At 49.7% G+C, this 12,204-nt stretch overlaps 1 protein-coding gene across 1 annotated transcript in view; it reads left to right on the plus strand.

Annotated features, from left to right (window-relative positions):
• The window catches only part of ALK (ALK receptor tyrosine kinase), a 693,809-nt gene that overhangs the window by 572,792 nt on the left and 108,813 nt on the right, over positions 1-12,204 (plus strand). Inside the window, exons 7-8 of the mRNA XM_058551519.1 lie at positions 817-948; positions 3,288-3,388. Of these exons, the coding sequence (XP_058407502.1) occupies positions 817-948; positions 3,288-3,388 (233 nt within the window). The remainder of the gene's footprint in view (positions 1-816; positions 949-3,287; positions 3,389-12,204) is intronic.

A 12,204-nucleotide genomic window follows, 5' to 3' on the forward strand; every position in this document is an offset into this window, starting at 1 on the left:
CCACAGGGTCTCTCAGGGACTTGGGCTGGTGGGGGCTCCACCATCATACAGCACCACCCCCAGAAACGAGGACTTTCCTTGGCCACTTCAACGGAGGAAGAGACAGACTGAGAACTGCACGAGGGCTTTTCGCAGCCTCCATCCAGCAGAGATGCACGTCACTTCCATTCACATTTCATTGGCCAGAACTACACATGAGGCTTCACTTAACCACAAGGGGGTTGGGAAATAAAGGGGAACAAACAGAAAGTTCTGAGCAATATGTCTCTCTGCAGAGCGGGTTGATTTGAGGGACCCAAACCAACTCCTGGCCAAGACAACCACTACCACCACCACATGCTTGTCAATGTGTCGACCATTAGAAATGTGTTCTAGTGAGTTACACAGTGGCTTCTCCTGGGGTCATTTTCATGGTGGATCAGTATAAAGAGCACAGAACCTAGGAGCTAGAAGAACTGGGTTCAAGTCCCAGCTGGGTTACCTGCTTGGGTGTATGAACTTGGTCAGGTTTCTTAACATCTCTGAGCCTCTGCTTTGTCATATATAAAATGAGTTAATAATACCCATGCTGTGGAGTTATTATTATTATTACTATTTTATTTTCTGAAGATCAGAAAATCATAAACCAGCACACGCACAAGTTAGAGATTGGGGCTTCTCTTCATTACGATCAGTTTCGCTAGACATCAAGGGTCTGGCTGGGGAGCTGTTCCTAATGAGGATAATTTGGTCACACCTGGTTAATTTTACTTGATGTTGGCCTATTTTGTCTTTAGCAGTCCTGGAAATGACTGTGCCCCTGCACTCTCCCTGCAGGTAAACTGCCTGCTGGTTTTTACTGCAACTTCGAGGATGGCTTCTGTGGCTGGACCCAAGGTGCAATCTCGTCCCACATGCCCCGGTGGCAGGTCAGGACCCTAAAGGATGCCCGGTTCCAGGACCACCAAGGTACTGCCACTCTCTTCCTTACCCCTGGTGCCCACCTGGACAGACAGAGACTAAGGGTTCCACCCCAGGGAAGCTGGACCTCCCCTCATCCTGCAAGGCAAGCCCAGGAGGCTGCCCATATCTTGCCCTGGGGTGTTCACACACAATTCCCTCTTCAGTCCTTCCTGGGCTTTAGAATGATTGAATCAGACCAAGGTAGATGTCACCTTTTTGTCCTTAAAATGAGAACCTTGATGAAGGATTAGCTGAAAGATAAGAAAAACAGCAACAATAATAGCAATCCATTCACTCAAGAAGTGTTTGCTGGGGACCTCCTATGTGTCTGGCACATAATTCATTGAGAAGTAAGGAAAACGCAGCCCTCTTATGACTGGGGAGACTGCGGCACAGGGAGGCCTGGTGTCATTTGCCCCAGGTTGTGCCTGGGACCCTTGCACCACATCTGGGTCACTCGCTGCAGCCCAGGATCCTCAGCCACACCCCACCCCCACCCCCAGCTCAAGCTGGCAATTCCCGCCCTTCCCATGCCAGAGCCTGTCCTCCCACTGCCCCTGCTCAACTGACAAAGGGGCAGAGAGCCTCCACACACCCAGGAGATGGCCACCCACACGAGGCCGAGCTGACTCCACACCTTGAGACGCAGGCCCTGGTGTGGATTAGAGGGGTCTGTGAGGCCAGCACAGCTCCCAGCATCGGGCTGCTGGAGAGGCCAGACCATCCAGCCATGGGCCCAGCCTTGGGCTGTGCCCAGTGGCTAGGTCTGGGCAGGCCCTGGGGTCCACTTCTGTAGGATGGGGCTGGAGGGTCTCTCCCCTTCCCTCCCTTGCATTTGCCTGTTCTTTGTGGAGCTAGAGACCCTCATACCAAAATCCCTCTCTTTTCAAGCAAAGATCACACATCCTATGGAATCTTTTAAGAATTAATAATAACAATAAAAGTGTGAGAGAGGACAAAATCCAGATCAACCACTCAGGATCCAGAGCCAGTGCAATTCCGTCCTTGGTCCTCAGAGCTGGCTGCATCTGAGTGAGTTGGCTTTCAGCCGCATTAGAAAGAAGCCTGAGTCCTGGCAGTCACAGGAGAGTTCCGCAGGCCCTCACCAGATGTGGAAGCCCCGGAGCTCCTGCTTCTCCTCGGGGCCTCCTCGCTCCACTGCATCATCCTCAGCACCTTGTCAGTAGGAGCAGAGAAGAGAGACAGAGCTCACAGCTAGCCGTGATCTTCATGTCTCTGCTCTCAGACAGCACCCATGGCAAATAAATGCCCAGCCCTTGTTGAATACCTCTGGTGACAGGGCTCTCACTGCCTCCTAAAGTGGCCATTCCATTGTTGCACAGCTCTGAGCTGCAGAGCAGTTTTCCTTACCTCAAGGCAAGCTGCACCTCTCTGTAAATTCTACTTATTGATCATGATTTCTGTGAACTGGAGCCCCAAAGAACTAAACTATGCCCTCTCCCACAGAGGCAGCCCTTCAGATATTTAAAGACAACAATTGTGACCCACCCACTGCATGAGTTCCTTTCTCTCCCCAATAACATAACCCCAGCTCCTTGAATCTTCCTCAAGGATGGGCAGCATGCTTTCTAGGATTTCTGGCCTGTCCTGCTTACTCTGCTCTGGACCCACCTGAACTTGTTACTTGGTAGTAACTCCATAACAGACTTTACTAAGAGGTAGAGAAAAGTAGAAATGAATGACTGAAGTCCTGCTTGGGGTTCTATAGGGCCCCTAAAAAGTTGTGAGCTCACTCTGACACCCATCTCCATAGCACTGACCCTCTACAGAATGTTCCACAGTTCCTGGAGGCTTACAGATGCTTCTTCCACCACCATGTGGGGGTGGGGGCTCATGTTGTAGCAGGTTTTCAGGTGGATCCGTGCTTAGAAAACCCAATAAATTAATCTTCCTGGTCAGGGCATGGGGCACAGGGTGACCTGGTAGAAGAGAGTGACGGTCGCAGAGACCATTGGAGGGCAAAGAGCTGGCATGACTAGAAATTGGGAGAGGTGGGGCTGGGGGTCCCAGGGTGCTTCAGGCTGCTCCTGGGCTTATGGGCTCAAGTTGGCGACCTTGGGAGATCAGGGATACAGTAGGCCGGATGTATGGTGCTGGGACATCCCAGGCCATTTGGAATGAGACCTTTGCAGGAGCCAAGTTTTGACAGTGACAAGAAGGCTGTCTTATCCACTGCAGGCAGAAGAAACCAGTGTCCTCCAAGATGTCCCTAGGCTAGAGAGGAATGATGCAGAGTCCATTAACCCTGCCCTCATTAACCCTGCATCCCGGGGCCCTGCAGTGCATGATGATGGTGCATTTTTGACTCTTCCTCTCTGCCCCAGGCCACTCCCTGTTGCTCAGCACCACTGACGTCCCCACTTCTGAAAGTGCTACAGTGACCAGCGCTACATTTCCCGCACCGATGAAGAGCTCTCCGTGTGAGGCAAGTCTCCGTGTTCCTCTAGTTCTCTGACTTCTCCTGCCGCCCCTCACTTTGGGCACTTTCAGATGGACCCAAACATCTGAGCCAAGTAGCCTGGATGGTCTAGCTGCTTGTTCTCCCGGAGGGAGGACAGGAGGGCCATCTGTGCCATCTTCTAGGCAGAGAGTGCCCACCAACATGGTCCAGTCCCATCTGCAGAGAATCTCACCTTAAACATCCATGCTCAGCGACACTGGACTATTTGCAACAGGACCTGGATTTAAGCAAACCCAGAGAGTAGTTCCAAGGCATAACAAGGGAGGGTAACAGCGATTTACAAGAGACTTTCCACAGAATCCTTCTTAAAAATATCAAGCTCTTGTAATACATTTTAAATTGTATAGGTTATCAAAATTTGATTTACATAAATTTCACTAAGCCAGCAACTGCATTCAGTAAGATACCACCTGAGCCACTTACCCAAATGGTCTCTGTAGCTGTTCCTCTTTAGTGTGAGGACTGAGAGACCAGTGCTATGTTTCTTAGCACAAGGCCATATTCTCTAGGGACCAAGAAATGTGCTTAGACCCCAACACGGCCCAGAGATTAAGCTCGTGGACTCTGGAATCAACTGCCCGAATCCAAGCCGGCTTCAAATTGGCTATACAATTTGTTTGGGCAATTAATAGCCTCTGGAGGCCTCACTTTCCACACCTGGAAAGGGGAGACAATAAGATTGCCTACCTCAAGGAGGTGAGGATTAAACAGGTTAATATATGTACGGGGCTTATCACAGCATCTGGCACAAAGTAGGCACTACCATAGTTGGCCAGCAGTGCCTGGCACCCTGTATCAACATAGGAAAGGAGAACGGGGAGGACGAGGAAGAGGACTAGCCAAAAATCAGACTCTTTGCTCTCAGGGGGCTGGGCCACGCCTGTGCTTCTTTGCCTTCCCCCATGGCACTGCATCAACATCTTGCACATAGTAGAAAGCCAACACGTAGTTTAGACTTGGCCAGGCCTCTCTTTCTGGAAACTCACAGGAGAAGTTTCTTTCTGGCGTCGTTTCAGGAAAGCTATGCACCCTCTGAGCAATGTATTTCCTTTCACGTTGTGGACGTGATGAAACTGACCAGATTCGCTTCCCCTCCGCTGGCTGGTAGAAACCCCCGGAGGTGCAGCTTTGACCAGCAGAGGAGCAGAAACAGGCTCCCCTGCTAAGGGACGCAGGCAAATTCAAGCCGTCCAGACTTTTTGTGAAATAAAAACTCACGGACATAAATAAGAACGGAAGAGAGGTATCGGTGAAGTTTTTTTTAATAGGAACAATGGTCATATTAAATCTGAGGCTCTCTCCTAGTAAGCAAATCGGGATTCAAGATGTGCAGTTTGTAGCAGCCTCATTGCTGGTTCGATTTTATAACTCGACATTTGCCCTGTCTTTCTGACCCTCTTCTAGTTTGTGTTATCTGACTAGATTTTATGTATCTCCGTGAGCCACCTTAAATCCTTTTTGGAAGAAGTCAGGGCACAAATAAATAGATTCATTACATTAAATTGTATTTGAGAAACCACGCTATCTGATGCAGATGGTGGAATTACACAGTCATCCTTGATATTTCTCAGGTGCCTCAGAGCAGGCGCCTAGAAAGGAAAGCTTCTTAACGAAAATCTAAATGAGGAGAGAGGGTTGGCCCACCTGAGAGGTGGCGGGGATCCATAAAGCATTTGATCTTTAAATTTACGTTTCACTGGATTTAATATGAGCCTAATTTCAGAAAAAGAAATGTCAAGGTAAAAATGATATTTTTCTAATACTTCATCATTTCTCTAATAACCTTTGGGTTGATCAATAGCTCACACAGGTGTTTTGCTTTACTGGCCTGTTTTATTTTTCCTCCAGTCAAATTTGCTCTGGGCTATTTCTGCTGTTTCCTGCCCTTTTCCAGAACTCGGCTCGGCAGGAGTGATGAAGGGAAAGCAATGAGCCCACTCCCCTCTCAGCTCACAGCGATTTCGCATTCAGGTTTTCAGACCATTCATCTAACGCCGATGGGTCTTTGAATTCCCAGTGTTGGGGGAAATGTTTTCATCAGAAAAATAAATAACCAGAATAGAAATATGCATTTCCAGGTTTGTAAGCCAGCCATTTATTTCATCTGAATCCTAAATGCAGAAGGCATTTCCTTCTCCCAGGTTGGCTGAACTCCGTGACAGGGAAACGGATATTACATTTCTGTGTGAGACTGTGTGAGGTTAACTTGCAGCCTTCAAACCCCACCAACCCTAAAGGGGCCCGAGTGCAGGAAGGTGGACACAAGATAGAGCCAGGGGTGAAGGTCTCTGATGAACGTCAGGCCCTCAGGGTCTGGTGGCTGGCCGAGCTGAGCTCCAGGGCTAACACCCACCACTGAACGTCGTCTCTACACCCAGACCAGTCCTGGTCCATGGGACCTCTAGGAAGTTGAAGTAATTGCAGAGTATCTCAAGATGCTCCCCAAAGAAACCCCACACTCGTCAGTGGGTTCCCATAGGGGAACTGGTATAGCCTTTGATGCATTTCCTTGAAAATCTAGCTACAATCTAACTAGTGTTTCTCCAGTTGCAGTCACTTGGAAAAATGTAATAAATGCAGATTCTTGGGCCCCACCCCAGACCTCCTGGGTGACATCACTGAGTGGGGTCTGGGAATCTGCATTTTTAAAACCCACCCTCAGAGATTTGGATGCACACTGAAACTTGAGAGTAATTGGCCATAGGTGTACTTGCCAATTGTGACCAAAATTCATTCTGAGCCCATGCTGAGAGCTTTCCTCCACCTGTAGCCCCAAATAGTGTGATGTAACTTTCCTTTTAGAAAGATGAGTAAGAGAAGAGGTTAGAAATGAGGGGGTGGGGGAAGAGGCAGAGGAGACAGAAGGGGCTAAGAAAGCACCCCTCAGAGCCTACATGGAGCCAGGGCAGATGCCCACCAACAATGGAGACATAGCCAGGGTATGCTTTTGTGCCAGCCAGCTTCCAGGGCATTCCAGAAGTACGCCAACCTCAGCCTCCTTCCTCCAGATTCCTGCTTCCACCTAAGACCAGCTGCCTCTCCCTGGCTGGCCACGGTGCAGGCACTGCCTCCTCAGTCGCTCTGCACAGTTGCATATGGGGCATGAATATTTAAAGACCTCTGCCTAGCCCAGCCCCAAACAAGAGAGGGTGTTGTGGGGGTTTTTGCCCCCCCCCTTCTTCACCACGAGCTATTCTCTGCGGGAAACTGGGGAAGCCACTTACAGTATCTTCAGATTTTATTTTATTTTTATTTTGCTGAGCTCCAGTTCAAATAATTACAGTTGCCACCGGGGAGGGGAGCCTCGCGGTAGCTTTCATGTGTTCGCTTGCTGTCAGACCTGCTCGCGGCCGCCTCGGCTGGGAGACACACTCGGATGTGTCTAGCATTGCAGCTGCTGATAATAAAGAGCGAGGGAGAGTGGCAGGGGCCGTCTCTGCCCCTCCCCCTGCCTTTCACACATCTAGAAGCCTGAATGTCTCAACAAGCCCCGTGTGGTTTGAAATTCTATTTTATTTGAATAGCCTGCCTGTGACTAGAATATTTTAAACCATGTTCTCAGTACAGAACAAGGCCTAGGGGGAAGAAAAAGTGGGCTTCTCTCATTTTCTTTCCCTCTCCAAAACAGGGAAGCAGTTTTCCTTGTATGAGCTGTATGGAAGGGACCCAGGAAGTGGGATGTGACCCACTTCATTGGTGGTGACACTCTAGGGCAGGTCAGTTCCCGGCTGCTGGTTTTCTGAACTTGCTGGAGCTGCAGCCACCTCCGTCCTCTCCCTACACGCATGTACCTACACACAGATACACACACACACGCTGGGATCCTGGAACACAGCCTCAGAGGTCGCCTTTCTGCCCCTGACGTCAGCCCTATAGTGATAAAAGGGTCGGCTTTGATTAGCCGCTGGGGGCTGCCGAGATCAGGGCAGAAGGCCACCAGCGGGGCTCCTCCGTGTCGGCAGGGGCTATCTTGCCTGCGCAGAAGGACACCTCCACTCGGCATCATTAAAACCAGCAAATGTGGCCCAGAGGGATGTGGGAGAACAGCTTGGCATCTGGACTTGTCCTCTGCCATACGTTCAGCCCTGCTCAAAGCCCCACTGAGAAGGAGCCCTCAAGGCGGGCAGGGCCCTGAAGGCTGGAGGCCAGGGAGTTGCTCAGCAAATTGCTCTCTGGTTGATTTTGCAAGACTTTTCGGGGTGCTGGTGAGGGTTCCTGGACACAGGGCCCATCCTTTCCTGGAGATTTGGCTGGTGGGGGTTCTCCAGCATCTCAGTGTCACTCAGAAGCAAAATACACGAGAGTCACGGCTGTGTCGATGGGCGTTATTCAGGCTGGGCCCGCTCCCTCCCCGTGGGCAAAGAGGACTTTCAAGATAGGAAGGAGAGGGGAACTTTTCTGACAGCTGTGTTTGAAGTTTATTATACCCAGTGGCAAAATCTCCCATGGAAAGGCAACAAAAGGCAGATAAGAGTAATAGTAATTATTATAGGATGGCTTGAGGTAGAGGAGAAAACAAAAGCAGAAGGACTCTTCCTTTATCAGTCCCCACCAAACCCTCGATGAGGGGGGACCCATGGGAAAGAGTTAGAATATTCTATTCAGCTCACTTTATGGAGCACATCCTATGTGTCAGGGCTTCCCCGCCTGTGATGAGGTGGGAGGGGGGCGGGTCGAGGCACATGCAGGGCCGCCCAGGGGATGGGAGCAGCCCATCCCTGCAGGGCAGGAAAGAAATGTCTCAGAGATGCACAGCCAGTAAGCACAAAATCAAGATCAAACTCAGACCTTATGACTCCAAGCGTCATGCTCTTTGTATCACACTGGGCTGCCCCTGCCGGGGGGTGGGGGTACAACCGTGACGCCGAGACACACAGGGGACACAACAGATGGTACCTCCTCAGCTTCAGGGGAGTCGATGTGGGCCTCAAAGGCATCTGTGAGTCCTGACATCGCTCTCACCTAACCCAGAGCCCCCACCCCACCTTAGACTCCTCATCTCTGGAGGCAGGGAAGAAATACCGCCCCATTTTGTAACAGACTAGTTACCCACTTAGTCTCTCCTCAGGCCAGGACTAGTCACTGGGTCTAATTCCTGAGCAGCCAAGGGAACACTGCTGCTCACCTATGGACTTAAATATTATTTGTGCCTTGTGTGTGCCTTATTCTAAGCTCCAAGTGCTCTCACTTATTTTAGCAAATCAGAAAGGAAAAGCTATTTCATGAGGCCTCGTGGCCTTGATCCTGAATAGGGTTATCATTTCCTGGATGCAGTCCATCTTCTGCATAGAACATGTGCCCATCTGTGGAGAAGGAAACTGCACTTTTCCCTCTCCCTATTCACCCATTCTCCCCTGTGTCACGGCCAACTGGCCAAACACTGACCAGTGGAAGAACAAGCCAGTCCCTACCAGGGTCCACCTGGGAGCAGCCTCTGCCCTTGTATGGCCAAGCTATGTTGCATGAACACCTTGAGGTGGCTGTAGAAACCCTCTTTGTAAATAGTTTGGGACCAGTGCCAAGCTAGGGAAGATTCCAGGGTAACATTATCCCTAGCTCCCTGCCCATAAGCCTGAGCACCTTTTGTCAGGTATTTCGGGACAGGACATCTAACCCCATCTCATCGAATGCTATGGAATCCACTGCAGTGACAGAATCGCTGGTAGACATCAACTCGCAAGGTAGTCCAGCTCACCTTCAATAACTCCGGGTTTCAGTGCTTGCCTGGATTAGAAGTAAGTCCAGCTAGACTTGCTAGGGGTTGTTTTCACACTCTGTCCTCTGTACCACCCCTCTTTCTGCTTTGGGGACCTTCTAAGAACCAGGTGTAGGGCCCCATACTATGTGACATCCAGCTGGGTTGTCCACTCTCTGCCCAGGAGGACATAACATTAAGCCCAGAGGAAGCACAGTGCCCCTCTGGCTCCCACGGGGTGATGCTGACATCTGAAGCAAGTCAGAGCAGCATGGTGGCTCAGGGCAGCTGCCTCCCTCCTGCCCCGTGTCCAGAGGAATCCAGCTGGTCACGCAGCGCTGGGGCACAAGGAGCATCACTGAGGCAGTGTGGTGTGGTGGGAAGAGCAGCGCCTTGAGGTCTCTTAGCCCTTGGTGGGATCCTGCCACTCTCAGGCAGGGTGACCTTGTGCAAATCACCTCACCCTTTGCAGGTTCGGTATCCTCTGCAGGACTGTTGGGAGAAACAAGTAGATGAGTTACAAGGAGTGCCCAGCTCTAGACACATAGATGCTTAATAAACGGTACAGGTGATTTCTACTCCTCTACTGCCGCTGTTACTATTATGATCTGACTTTTGTGATGATTCCAGGATCAAAGGCGGGAACCTACCCTATGCAAGGATCCTGAATCTAGAAATTTGGCCTCTGCTATGCCCTAGGTGACCTGGCAATAGGGGGATGGGCAATATTGCCCAGCTCAATGACTGGGGTCCAAGGAAGCTAATGCTCTACTGGCAGCAGATGAGCCCCTGTCACCGCCTCTCCCATCCCCACCAGCTCCTCCTCCGCCCCCACTCACACCCGGGGCAGCAGACACCTAAACAGATGGTTTTGTCACCCTTTTACAAATGGGGAGACTAAGGCTCAGGGAGGGAGCCTGCGATCATGCACAGCTGGCCAGCAGTGCAGCAGAGTGTCCTTAAGACACAAGAGCATCTCCTCAGGAGAACTCCTGTGAATGGGACAGTGGCAGCAAATGAGGGGACCACCCGAGAAAGGAGAGGAAGGGCAGATGGAGGGAGTCTGGTGAAATGACCCAGAGCAGAACATCACAAGCCTGACTTTTCTTTTAACATCTCTTTTTATAACTTTAAAATGAATGCCAATTCTGTATTTTATTCCCTAACATGCATGTTTGTTTGAATACAAAAATACAACTCATTACAGTTGACCCTCCCTGAGTGGGGACCAGAGAGGCAGCGTGGAACTCGGCTGGGCTGGGTGGACATGCAGATGTCCGGCCTGCAGGAGAGGTGAGGGAGGGAGGAGCACAGCGGGCCTCAGTTAGGCAGTGAGCCAGCAAGTACTCATTTCAAACCCACCATGTGGCCAGCCTTGCCAGAGATAGACTGCAGGAATCTGGGATCTCTTTAGGGAATTTATTCAACAGAAAAGTTAAGAAAACTTATTTTAAGTACTATAGGTCCTGGTCTCCAAGTTACTTATAGATCTCTCAACTACATTACACTAAAAAGCAAGCCAAAATTCTTAACTAGAGCCCTCAAACACCCTAACTTTTTGCATTCCTGGGAGAAAGAAGCCTTCCCTTAGCTTGGCGCTGAGGCAAGGGACCCTTTATAACTGTAAAGCCAACTAAGGGAGTATTTTTAAAATATCAGACCCTACTGTGTGGCTGGCACTGTACTAAACAGTTCACGTCCATGATCTCATTACCAACACAGGCTAGTGAGGAATTGTTACCCCCACTTACTGACGCAGAACCTGGTTCTTAGAGAGCTCAAGGGACTTGCCCAAGGTCACCCTTCGAGTAAGAGGCAGAGCCAGGACTCAGACTAGGTCTGTCCAGCTCCAAAGGCAAAGCTGCACTCTAGGGTCACTAGACTTGACTTAGGTCACCAGAATTTGCATCCCAACTCTGCCATTTATGAGCCATAAGACCTCAAGCAAGTCGCTCTCTGTAACTGGGGATCAAAATACCTGTTTTCCTTGCTGCATGAGGCTGTTTCAAGGATCAGATGAAAATACAAAAACTCTTTGTAATCTCTACAATATTTATGAATGACAGCAACTATTGTTATTGTGCCTCTTCTTACTTTGCACAGGCATGAAGAAGTCACTGCCAACATAAATTCAGACACTGGGTGTGTTCTTGTTTCTCCCCGCAATCATCAACGTGTGCACAGGTTGGGAGCACTGTTTTGCATGGTGCCTAGCATTAGCACCAGGAGGATGTGCCCAATGAACCCGTTTAATCAATAATTAATTAATTAACTGGGCAGCCCCTCAGTTGTAAGCATAACCTTGGTCCAGGATAAGAGCTAACAAGGAGACTTCTCATTGATTCTCAAGTATCCAACAAACGCGACCCCACTGAGATTTCTGAGCCAAAATAATTCTTCCCTCAGTACCTAGAGCTGGGAAGCCGCTGGAACCTCGCATTCTGTCACCACTTACTGTGATGTGGTTGCCGCTGCCAGGAAACACACTAATGGGTTAAAGTAGTCAAAAGCAATTGTAATTACAGTTGGACATAATTAATTTAATACCTTTGAGCCATTCAAAATTAATACCTCTGCCATTACATGATGAAACTGAGGCATATGAAGAATTGCCGTCAAAGCTCAGTGGTGTGAATAAAACCCTCCTGGGTGCTCGGCAGAGATTTGGGTCACATTCAAAATCCACATGTTCATCATGGACCCTCATGGCTCCCACTGGTGGTGATCACTGTAACACGTTCAGGTGGCCCATATATAGGGGGACACCCTGTGGAAAGCACAGGCTCTCCCCAGCTGTCTGAGAATAATTACTGCCTGGGTGGCTATGGGCCCTGCAGACATTTGTGTGCCCGGAGTCATTTATTCTCTTTCCAATGGTCATCCATGAAGGTTGTAGGAGTTTCATTGCATAGAGTTGATCCTGTTCCCCAGCCAGAGGATTACAAAGCTATTTCTCAGCATTATCCCCATCATACACAGAGAAACTGAGGCACAGAGGAGGCTGTTTGCTCAAGATCACCCCATTACAATGTAACAAAAGAAAATATCAGCTTTTTCTTTCCATAAGACTGGAAAGATAATTCTC

The sequence above is a fragment of the Diceros bicornis genome, chromosome 12 (genome assembly GCF_020826845.1).
Source record: "Diceros bicornis minor isolate mBicDic1 chromosome 12, mDicBic1.mat.cur, whole genome shotgun sequence".
NCBI classification, from domain to species: Eukaryota; Metazoa; Chordata; class Mammalia; order Perissodactyla; family Rhinocerotidae; genus Diceros; species Diceros bicornis.